Below are 12680 nucleotides of genomic sequence, written 5' to 3'. Positions count from 1 at the left end.
CACACACATACAGCCTAAGAGAAGCTGGCCACATTCTCCTTTTATTTTAAGTCTAAGGTACAACATAGACACTAGAAGCACTGAACAAGGCATTCACGCTTCCTTTTACTCTGCAGCATGGCAATTGGAGGGGACACGAGAGAGAAGCATGGAAGAGAGAGGGACAATTCAAGCCCAAAGAAAAATCTAGGGAAACAAGTATTTCAGAAGGAACTGTCCCCCTCCTGAACAGTACTTTATACACTTTGTTCTCAGTGACTGACATTTGAGGAGGCTGCCACATGCATTCTCAAGCACCAACCAGACCTTGCAGGGGTTCTTAATGAATGCCAGTTTTACAGTAATGTCTGTGGAGGACAGTGGTGAACACCATGTAAGTTTAGTTGGTAACTAAACCAGACTCTGTTTTGCTTCCTCAAGGATGGCCTAATTGCTGCCTATCCAAAGGTGATTTGGATGTGGTTATGAGGGACTTCCCATATAGTCTGCAGAGAGAAAGATATGCAAACAATAAAATTAATGAATTTCACACTGAAATAGTTTGAACCTGGCTGTGTATTTGCTGAATTGGAATAATGCACTTGAATTAATTTGATTCGTAGGAGGCTTGATTTTTCAGTGATTCCTGGCTGTCTCTGACGCATCACTAAAGGAAGCAAAAGAATTCCATCCATCAGCAGCTAGAATTCCATTTTTTGTCTCTTTCTGAACTTTAAGGTAAAGCATATTCATGCTTGTTCACTTGAACAGCAAATCCTGGAACAAAGCATCAGAAAAAAAATTGTATCCTTCACGTTCTTACAGCTGCAGGTGTTGTGGGAGTATCATTTGTTCCACCATTTTTCTTTCTTACACCTTTCAGCTCTTCAGGAAATACCCTATATTTTGAGTACTGCTTCCTCCTTTCCACCAGTGCACCCATTAGTCTTTGGGCAAATCCAGCCTGGAATTCAAGGAAATCTTTGTGAGATGTAAGAGGCTATGTTCATTTAGGAGTTAGAATGACAGGGAAGTTATTGTGTATGTGGATGCTGTAGGTTTCTTTGAGTCCCTTGAAGCCACGTTGAAAAATTTTTTTACCACTTCCCCCCCGCCCCTGAAATTTGCTAGTCTCCAATCTGTGCTGTCAAACTGATTCTGAGGTTGTGATAAAATGGAATGACTTTGAAACATCACCCCAGTGACCTGGAGCCACTGCCATAGGCAGTCCTGCCTCAGAAATGGGTCAAATGCACTTTTGTGGAGGTAATGAACTCTAGTGGGGAGGTGGTGCAAGGAACATCTTGAAATAATCTCATGGTGAAAGCCAGGGCCTCATGAAACTTTATCCCTTGAACCAGCTTGACTGAAAAAAAACCTCAGCCTTTGTGACAAAACATTGATTTGGCAGATGGACCAAATGAGATGGATCTTATAGACTGCTATGTATTTCCCAAAATGATCTAAAGGCCCTTAGACCTACTTGAAATCAGTGGAAATGAAATGCTCGAAGCCTTAGGTACTTAAACACTACTGAGAAGGAAAATCCAAACTCAGGATTTTCCTTACATCACTTATTGCCTGTGGTAACCACTAGTAAGTGGTTACAGCCTTTGCATTGTTATTGGTGAGTATGCATATTGTCGCAATTCTGGCTGCATACCTACTTGGAGCAAAATTTGCCTGTTTGGGAGCAGAGCTGTGAGGAAGTTGTGCCTCTTCTTTAGGCAGCCTTACTCCTGTGTTACAGACCTGATCATGAGCACGAGCTCTTGGTGGATGCTCTGGTGATTACCGCAGTAAACACTGGTAGCTACATTGTCATTCGCAGCACTAGTCTGTGGCATAGCATGAGTTGAAGTAGTCTCAGTGCTGAGTACCAGCTGCTTTTACCTGACTTGCCTTTCTGATGCACTGTGTCAGTCTGCTGCAACACCAGTGGCCACCACTGCATGGAGTTGGAGCTGTTTGTCTGACTGCTCTGAATGCCACCAGGCAGCTAAAAGCTGAGCATTGAAAAAACACTGAGGATCTAAACAGTTGTGTCGTTTTACCAGGCACAAGGCTAAGTGGTCATAAGAACTGCCAGCTATTTAGGAATAGCTGGCAGAATTTCATTCCGTAAAGATAATACCTCTTCTATTTAGCTGTATACCAAACCAGTTCCTGAGAGCCTCACATCTGCATCGCTTTCAAGGTAGCATGCTGTTTAGCTGTCAAGCCAGAGAAGATACTGGGTAAGGAAAGGGACTTTGAGCCAAAAAAAGACTCAGTGACGCAGGCAAAACTGGACTATGAACTCTAGGGAACAAACTTTCGAGTTGCGTTCCCCTTTGCTCTATTATAGACCTCACTAGGAGATCTAGTCCCACTTCCCATGTCTGGAAAAGCTGTGAAGCTGGCGAGACGTGGGTCCCACCAATGCTAAGCTGAAAGCAAACAAGCAAGCATAGAGATAGGCACAAAGTCACAAAATAAGCAAAAGAAAGTGGTTCAGTAAAATAATGAAACCATAGGAAGCAAAGGATAGGTGCAGAGAAAGCTAAGTTGCATAAGTTGCATCTGAGCGAAAGAAACCAAACAATGAAAGAAAGAGAATAAACCAGCATAGATTAGGGCAGAGAGAGGTGTCTCAATGGGAACTGCTGTTCCCTGAGAGGCAGCAGGCAACCAAGAAAGGCAGAGCTGAGGTCGATTAAACAGCCCAGAGTCAGCCAGCCATGGAAGATCATTTAGGGAAGAAGGTACAGGATTAACTATTTACTGTGAAGCCGCACAATACTTGCTGCCCTCTTTCAGCGAGGCCAGGGATGGCCCAGGGGCCTGCCTCCACCCTGAACCACGGCCTACTGCACTTCTCCATGTCTGTTACCTGTGCTCCTCACCCGGTGTGCACCAAGACAGTCCTCCAGCGGTGACCTCACACGCAGCACAAAATGGAGGCCTGCAGAACAAGGCAGTGCTTTAACCTTCCCCTGCAAGCACCTTCTTATTGTCCTTTCAACCCTCAGCAAGCAAAGCCTCCTAAACTCTCTCTTTTTTCCTCCCATCCTTATCTCTGTTTAAGTGAGAAAGAAACATTTTCTTAAAGCACTTACTGGATTATGGTGCTGAGCATCTGCTTTGCTGCGTTTTCCTTTTCCAGTGGAGCCAGCAACACTGCTGGAAGGAAGCAACCTGCTTCCTAGAAGGGAACCAAGCACAGAACAATAAAGAAATAATCAAGAGGGTATCCCAGGAGCTGCACACATAGCTGGTTTTACCACAAATTTTTCACAGACGTGTGGCTCATCCACAGGTAAGAGTGAAAGGAAGGTATCTACACCCAACTTGACTAACGTTAACCTTGACCTACTTATTCCAGCTTGAAACACAATGGAAATGACTACCTGGCTTTCATTTCACTCAAAAAAATCATTGGGCACTGGTTCCAGACTGTGTTTCAATGCCACAGCTGTTCCAGCTATAGCTTCTTGCCTAAAGCTATATCTATAGCTATCTAATGCGTAATGAAGGCATTCTCCAACTTTCCCAAATGTTTCCATCAGTCCCATTTCCAATGTCTGTATCAGTCTACTGTTACACACAAAAAATAGTTTAAAATAATACAGCAGGTTCCAGTAGGGAACAGTGTCATGCAGCCGAGCTAAGAAATGCCATTGCTGAATAGATCTGTGCAACCTGAATGCCTTATCCTTCAGAATACACTTCGTGAAGCACAGTCTGATCTTATGTTCTCACAGCATTTCTCTTCTTTGTCCTCCCTCTGTCCACTCCCTTAAGATTCCCACATCTGACTTCAGGGTTTAAGGAATTTGCCTGTCATCACATATCAACACCATGGCAAAAACAGGGAAGAAATACTTTGCAAAATCCACAAACTTAAAACATTCTCTTGCTTTCTGTAATCATCTTATATTCACCATACACATTTCACAAGAAACGAGTATGTAATGTAACAGCCCTGTTCCTTACACCATTCTAATTTATTCTTAGGCAACCCTCCACCATATGCTCTAAGGATGGTTTGAAAGTATTAAATATTTTAATTTCATAAATAGTATTGTTTCTGGAAGTTTATGTATAGCTGTATTGCTATACATAATACAGTATGTTATATGTATAGCAATATATGTTATATATATAGTACAGTAAATCTGTGTTATAACTTTTAAAATGGAAAGAGTTTGAATTAAAGAGTTGGTGTCAGGGTGGAATGTGCTAAGGGGGCAGGAGGTGCAGATGAATTATGTTGATGGCATACCTATCCTCCATTCAATCAGGAAAGTTAAGCAAGCTGTAAAATTCAGCTCATGCAAGATGGTAAGCCAAGATGATCTTCACAGGAACATTTTTTTCTTTTTGAACTACCCATGATCATACCAATATTTTCTAGGGAACAGATGAGATGCAACTGTGTTTCAGCAGTTTTTCAAAGGTATCACCTTTCCCAGTTTCATGATGTAATTTAAAACTCTGAGGTTTAAAAACAAAACTGGTAAATCAATACCATTTGTTGCTGAACTGTGGTTTTAAACAACATGAATTTGCAGTACCAGGGTTATTCTCTGTTTTGTATATATCCCAGCTCCAATACTTTAAATATGAAAAATTTAAATATGATGTAAGTTTGTAGGTACTAACTGAATAACAACACATCTAAAACAACTATGCATATTAACTAACCTAGAAGTGTCTTCAAGAAAGTGTTAAAGAGGGTTATAGCGGAATTTATATCCTGACCTTGAGGCTAGGGGGAAGTCACCTCTGCCTCATGTGATATGCACTGGCATATAAGACATGTTAGTGCTCTAAAGCCAACTCAGAAAACAGCAGTTTTGGCAATGGCAGTTCTCTATATCTTTATCTAGTTCTGGCAGCATAATGACCACAGACTGCTGCCATTTTCTTTTTCTTTTCTGTAAGTTTGCTCTCTCAATCTGAATGGCAAATTGGAGAATCCAAGAACATGTACATGGATTAGAAATTCTAGAATCATTCAGCATAAGATCCAGACTTGCAGTGGGCATCCAAAATGTCTTAGGTTTCTTCATAAAGAATCAGTTTAGTCTGATTTTACGCATTACATTAACTGTGGCTGAATAGTTACTGTATAGCTCACTAAAGGGCAAAACTAAAACACCTGGATGTCTCTCTGTGTTCCAAGGTGTTTGCTTTCAGTTTAGCTTAACTCTGGCATTTCTTCAGTTTATTATGCTTGGTGCTGAATAATTACAGTTCTTCCCTGTTGCACAGATTAACCCAAATTATCAATGCTCATTTAAATGTAATTTTGTCTAGGAACATTAACATGTATTGCCACATTTGATCTTTTGGTAATTAGCCTTCTATCAGGACTGGCTGTAGTAAGTAAATAGAAAACTTTGTAGTATTTGGAAAAATCAGAATAAATATATCATCCGTGGTTTTTTCCCTAAAATTTTAAGCACAACAAATTCCTCTTAATCCTGTCTTCTTCTAGCTCAAGAACTGTCAGAATTTCTGGAAAATAAAATTTCAAGAATTTTGAAATTCCTAAGGACAAGATTTCACTTTGTGCTTAGAAAATGCAGGCTCAGCTCTGCTACCTCACGTACCTCACACACACATGTAACACCTTTTATTTCCTTCCTCTCTGCCCCTTCATCTATTACCACAAACACATTCTAAATGGTGTGGATGGTGACATCATCAAGCTTGCTTACTGCAATCAGCAATGGCACTCAAGACTGCATCTCAATCATTCTGTGATTCTACAGTCTCCTGATTAGGTGAGTGTATTTCAACTAGTCAGAAAAGTATCCATTACGTTTATCCCTTTCAACCATGGCTCTCCTAGCATTAATCAGAAGTCCGTATACAAACCTGCATGTTTATTAGTGTACCTTCATATATATTTTTTTTAAAATCTCTGTACTGAAGATACAAGAGCGGATATGGTACAGCAAAAAATCACCACTCCTGCAGGGTGCTGCTGTCTTACCATGCCAAGGTACTGAGAAACCACAGTGAAAGTTTTGCAGTGTCAGTATCAGATTACTGCCATTGGCAATGGAGTGTATAAAATCTAAAAATTATGTTGAACTTTACATCACATTCTCTGTAATTATTATTCTCAGTGATGTATATTAATGATGTATATACCTGTGGGACAATAAGAAGTCAGCAGATAGGGAAACTGTCTGGGAAGAGCAGCAGAGGCCACTGGAAAGCAGCCCTGCTTCCAATATCCGTCACAAAAGGGGAACAGCTAGGCTGAATAACCTAGCACTCTTCTGCTTGAGAGCATATAGAGTCAGCAGCTTTTCCCCAAGGTGGCAAGCTGAGAGCTCAGAGCGCGCTGGGCCTGTACTATCATCCTAGCACTTGCACTTGGATGTGAACTTTCATATCTCAGGTACAGCTCGAGGATCCAGTGGGATTTTCTGGCAAGGGAAAGAATGCAGGAAGGAAAATGGTCCACGAGTAGAGGGGTAAAAGGAGAGAGAACACAAGCAATGTAATAGAAGTTTGTAGTGGATCCCTTCCACTGGGCTTTACGTGACGCAGGTAGATGGGAGTGATAAGTGGATTTATGGAAAGATCACACTTGGATTAAACTATGGGCCATGGCAGGGGAGGCATAACAGCACTGTTAAAAACAGCACTGCATTATGTCTGTGCCTGGGAGCGCTCTCAGAGAAACAGAGGGCAAGGGGAACTGCACTTACCCACAAGGTCAAAAGGAATGTGAAGTCTTTTATTCGATGACAACAGAATTTCTGACAGTCAAGCAAAACAAACTAGTTTGCATTTACACTAAATTTCTGCTCCCACTAATATTTCTCATCACAAGTAAACACAAGCTGTTTGTTCACTTTTGACAGGGATCCATCTTTCACACCTGCCTGGTCTCAGTGCAGTGCCACAAAGGCAACAGGAATGAATACAGCTCAAAGATTTGTGAGGGGAGCTGCGACCTGCTCGGGATACCACCAGACCTGTGGAAATGGTAGCCTGGATAATGCCATGGTGATACTGTGAAAACCCTCACACCACCAGGCACAAAACAGCCTTTATGGTGTCATTTCCAGATCCCTCTAAAAAGAGACAATTTCACGGTGGTGGGCCTCCTGGTCTTAGAGTATTTATTTATCACTCTTGCTCTGAGCTGATGACACTCTCTTTCTAGCCTTCAACACACAGATCTACAGAAGCTCATTCCCAGCTTCTGCCTCTTAATAGCAGCTCCTTAGCTGTCTTCTGCAGTAAAGGTTCCTGACATGATGTTTTTTCATATCATCACATTTAACACCTTTATGTCTCTCCCTCAGGACAGGCAGGCTCTGTATGTAGCATCCCACTTCCTAATTATAGCATACCACATGGCTCTCTTCTTTCTCTCCACTTGTTTCCCTGTTCTTCCAGAGTTTCAGTACCAGCCCCTTAGGTTCTCTTGTGCCTCTATGTATATAAGCACTTATGCTGTGAGTTGTTCTGCAGAAGTGGAGAAATCTTAGAGAACATCTCAGAGGTCTCTGCAGAACATCTCACAGTATCACATCTTCATTGCTGTTGCTAAGATACAGGCAATATTAAGCAGGGATCTGATGGCCACTTTTGATATCTCAGACAGGGCTGCTGCAGAGATTGAGAGACCTATAGAGTCTTCAGGTAAACTGGCTTCACTTTCTGACCCTTGTAATCTTTTTCAACAGTCCCTTTGCACACAATTCCTATAAAGATTTCACTGTTCCTTCCAACCAACTCTCTTCCTTGCCATTCACATAATCTCTAGTATCTCTTACCATCTCAACCTGCTTCTATTTCAGATTCTTTTAGCAACAAATGTTAAGTTTTGCCTTCCACAGTTCCTAATGACTTCCAAATCTCAAAAGCTTAGTCTTTTCAATCATACTTTCCCAAAATCTTACACAGTCCTTTCAACCTCGTTCTCAGAAACAGACTGAAACCGATTTACATTTTCCATAATTTTAGCTTTAGGCTGATGCTCAACAAGAAATGCTTCAAATCCAAACCAGTTCATTTTAACAAAGTGAAACACAGCTGCAAACAGGGTCTGAGATCAGGGCAGCTGATACATCCTCAACAACAATACTGCCGCAATTCTGCCTGCTATGGGAGCAAAGCGAACTTCTAATAACTATAATCATCTCTGCACTGTCAATGGATCTGAACTTACTTTAATCAACTACCTCAACTTTAACCAGTTACTACACTAAGAGCCCAGACTTGGCAGTCAAAAATCTCAGTGCAGGTTAGCTACCTTCTCAGGAGCACGCTGCTGTGTTCAGGAAGCACTGTTTCTCTAGTTCCCACATCCAAACTATCTAGTTTGTAAAGAGGTATGGGCACTGCATTCAGAAAAACAACCACTGAGATACATGCTCTCCATAGAAACACATAAACACATTAATTCTTTGCAATCTACTGTAACACCTTCTGCAGTGTGTACAGCACTATTTCACACTACTGAAACACACTTCCCCTCCCATTCTCTCCCCATTAAAGTCTGCAGGCCAGCTTCTCTCCCCATTACTCTGAACTCATCATCTACCCATGCTTCTCAAATATTAAGTATAGCATACAAAAGATTTTGCCAAACAAATGTGGCCCAACCTCTCATATTCTTCTAGAAGCATAAGCAGATGATTTTTTTTTCTTTTTTTTCTTTCTCTTTTACCTGGTGAGCTGGAAGTACTGGGTGTGCAGTCACTCTCATCCAGCCACATACTCTGAATCACTGAATCCTGTTTTGGAGTGCCCTCAAGAGAGCACATCAGCTCCTGGAGAGGGCAAAGAAGACGTGTTTTAATAATGCACTTGGTAAAATCAGGGAAGGTAGCCTGTTTGTTAGAGATCATACACCCACCCTGTCATTCTCCTCTTCCTCAGATGTTTCATTTTCCCTCAAAACACTACAACAACTGCTTACACTGGATGAAGAACGTGAGAACGGCTGCATCACACAGTATCCTGAAGTCTGACTCCTGAGCAGTCTGTGAAATGCAAGCATTCAACATCATCATGCTTATTGTTACACACAGACTTGCACTTCTTGTGACACAGCGTTATTATATAGCAGTCAGAAACAGTTAGAAGAAATTATTCATCCACAACTAGTTTTTCCACCTAGGAACAGAATTCAGGTGAACTGGCTTGCTTTCCTTAATTTCTAGTTGCTGCTTCATTTAGTAGAAACACCACTTCTTCTTTCCATTCTGGATGAAAGGATAAGACTAACTGAATTTCAAGTCACAAACCTAAGTGTCTTAAAGCAGAGTGAGTCGAACCACCTGTATTTAAGCAGTGTTTACCTCTAGTCATTCATTAAAATCTACAGATGCCTTCACTTTAGAGATCAGAGATTTCAGGAGCCTAAATACAACATGATAAGCTGTTAGGGAAGGCACCACCCCACCTAGGCCACCCATTCCCACAGCCACTCTCATCCTATCATGTTTGGTCTTAGGTGAAATTCCAAACAGTACAAGGGGACTATAAAAGCACATTTTTCATGTCATAGAGTTTATAAACTGTTACTGCTGTGTTTCTGGACAGCTGTAACAGGAGGAGTCAGGAATGCATACAGACTAACCTGTATTATAGAATGGTTAACTAAGAAAGTTTAAGGAAGCAGTGGGGAAGTAGAAACAAATTACTGAGATCTGCATTATTGTAGAATGTCTCAGTGACAAACTATTTAGGATCAAGTGCCAAGCTCTTGCAAAGACAGATCAGAACCCTCCTCCTGCTTACAGGTAGGAACCTAAGTCAGGATGCTCATCCTGGTGATTTTGCATGTGCCCAGTTGCCAGCAGACGGGCTCCTGTAGGTCCATCCCTCCAGACCTTTAGCTCCCACAGGGTCATTACAAAGGGAACATTCAAAGCAACCTGTATTGGATCACTTTCTCAAATGTTACGGACACTGAGGTAGCCTGCTGCATGTTTCATAGCTGTCAAGAAAGTCCCTTAAGGTCAGCTTCTCCCAGCACAGAATCTGGGATCCACTGCTTGCAGTCTTCTAGTAGAAAGAGCAGTCCATGAACCTGACACTTAAAAGGTGCAAGGTGCACTGTGCATGTAAGCCTAACAATTTATGGTGAAATACTCACTGCCTCCACAAGAGACCAGCCAATAAGAAAGAGATGAAGTGCTTAAAAATGTTAAGAAACCCAAAAAAGCTAAGAGAGGCAAGAAAGATAAGACACCTTTAACATACTAAATATATTTATTCCTTCAGAAACACTGCAAAATGTGGCCAGTCTTGACCTACAAGCAGTAATGAAACCTACAGTCCCAGGCATATTACATGCCAGCATGCAACAGGGAGAACAGTAAAGATAGGGCCAATATAGGCCAAAGATATTTCCTCAGGAGATTAGGAAATATATTTTGGAGGAAATGAAGGCCAACATGCTTCTCCCTTGGCAGAGCAAATCAATAACTTGAATTTAAGTGAGCTGGGACCTAGATTTCCACAAATATCTCCTTCTCACATCCTTCCTCAGCAAATTTCTCCATCCTCATTCTCTGCACTGCACTTCCTGAACTATGTCATCCAAAGGCACTAGAGACAGAGGTGAAAACATGTTCTTCTGCTCTTGCCTTCTGCAGGCCAAGCTGTTCTCTTCTCGCTCATCTGAGGGGAGGGGAGGAGAAGGGGAGGCACTCAGGGTGGCCTCCTTTCCCCATCATTAGTAGAGGTTGGTTCAGTGTCTGCTGACCGGGCAATGAGAAGGGCATAGAGCCAAAATGCTCCAATAGGAGTTATCTGTCCATCTCCCTTTCCCAGGATTCCTGCTCCAGGAACTGCCAGTGGAGCGTTATTTGGTGCCACTTGGTCTCTCCACAGTCCTTGAGGTCCTCTAAGTAAGTTCATGTTCCTCTTAGCCAGGACTTTCATTTCACCCCAAAAGTCTTGCCAGTATCTTCAGTGAGGTAACCAATGACTGAGTAGCATCCGATCCACTCCTGATTGGCTTGATGTTCCCACTCAGATGTGTCTGAGGAGGGAAAACACACACACAAAAAACCCATGTACTTTTCCTAGGATATGGACATACACAGTACAGTGCTTGATTTTTCAGATGCAACCCAGAAAGCCGTCTGATCCTGAGGAGTTTTGCTACTTGGTTACTTAAGCTGGGTTCATTCTTTTGAGTCTGTCCCTTGGGAAGAAGGATTATTTGGAAGGCTACCTGGACAGTAGAGCAAAAAACTAAGGACAATAGTCCCTGCATGTGGGAGAGAAGACACTGTTAGCCCGAGTGAACAATACAGTTTCATGGATTGCAGGCTGATCACTGCAGAAGGGTGTGCTGGAAATCAACATGCAAGGACAGAAAGTAAGTGCTGGTTTATCTCTACTATAAAAGAATTCATCTATTATTTATGTGTTCCCTTTGCATTTATTTCCAGGTTGGTTTTAGTAGAACAGAGATGAAGAGTGTGATCACTCAAATCTGGAATCTGAAATGATTATTTAAGACCAGCAGCAACATGCTGGACATTTTTGTGATAGAGAAATTTCCTGTTATGCTACTCCCTGGAGAGAACCAGGAGTGGACTAATGACACACTACCAGGGATAAGATTTTTAATATGGGCTGCGGAAATTACTCTAGACCCTGCTGGAACTCTTTCTGCATTAGAAATATGCTTACATCATGATCCTGATTTGTGGTCCCAATATTAATGAACAATACTATTTCAGTAGAACTTCAGTAGAACTGTCTCTGAGACAGACTGTTAGAATTACACTCCTAGCCTGTTCCTGCAATAGTGTGCTAATACTGTCTTGGTGAAAATGGTGTGCTTTACATGGTGGAGTTACATGTCCTTGATTCCCTGTCCCAGACACAATGCAGAAAGTATGACTGCACGTGGGCTGGTCCCTAACTCTGAAATCTCCACTCTAACTCTGGCTAATCACCAATTGTGCAAAACGCTATGCTACATCCCACCTTGCAAACAAACTGTCCAGGAATGGGCTGAACCACTACAACTGTGAGAAGACTTTTTCTGGTGATTGTACTAGTGGTTTTGAGTCCATATTGGAAAAAGATGCATGGAGAGAATCGTGGGGACAGAAGTAGACAGACTGACAAATCATGCCTCATGTACATAACAATATTCTGCAATATCATTGTTAGTGAAATCCCATTCTATGTTTGCTCTCTGAAAGCATGCGATACCAATCTGAAACAACCATTGCAGCTGTCTCACCTCCCCAGCCGATGAATGGAGAATGGGGGTTGGGAACTGGGGGAAGCCCACAATCAAATGTGGAAATCAGGAACAAATGTCAAGAAAGCTTCATGATTTTTTTTTTCCAAGACATACACACATTCTACAGTAGGGTAACCAGGACTAACCAAGCTGTGAGATGTTTTCTTACTAGACAGAATTCTTGCTGATTATGAGAGGTTACTTCAGCTACCTAATCAGAGCAAGAGTCCCTCACATGCCTAGCCAGGAACTTCTAGTTCACTAACAAGGTCCCAGGCAGGACAAGGAAGGGGAGGTGGAATGATGTGGTAATGCTGGAAGATGGGGTTTGCTGACCAATCAGCAGTTCCATGCCCTGCATTCTCTCTTGTCCTTGGCTGCCAGAGCTAGCATGTTAAATGGTCTGTATCTCCTAGCTGTGTTCCCATCCTCCTCCCCACCAACATTTTGGACACCCACCCAACCCAAA

General features: G+C 42.1%; 1 protein-coding gene across 27 annotated transcripts in view; it reads right to left on the bottom strand.

Annotated features, from left to right (window-relative positions):
- The window catches only part of LOC141937520 (rap1 GTPase-activating protein 1-like), a 65396-nt gene that overhangs the window by 14942 nt on the left and 37774 nt on the right, over nucleotides 1-12680 (bottom strand). For 13 of the 27 annotated variants that reach the window (XM_074855369.1, XM_074855509.1, XM_074855359.1 and 10 more), the window contains 3 exons: nucleotides 8852-8978; nucleotides 8663-8765; nucleotides 2930-3163 (listed from right to left, as the gene is read on the bottom strand). In XM_074855369.1, the coding sequence (XP_074711470.1) occupies nucleotides 3042-3163; nucleotides 8663-8765; nucleotides 8852-8978 (352 nt within the window). In that variant the 3' untranslated portion in view covers nucleotides 2930-3041. The other 14 variants (XR_012627013.1, XM_074855440.1, XM_074855465.1 and 11 more) reach the window with 11 other exon arrangements.

This window comes from Strix uralensis, chromosome 2 (genome assembly GCF_047716275.1).
Source record: "Strix uralensis isolate ZFMK-TIS-50842 chromosome 2, bStrUra1, whole genome shotgun sequence".
Classification (NCBI taxonomy): domain Eukaryota; kingdom Metazoa; phylum Chordata; class Aves; order Strigiformes; family Strigidae; genus Strix; species Strix uralensis.
Note: the sequence above shows the minus strand (reverse complement) of the source record. Positions and strands in the feature narration are given on the sequence as shown.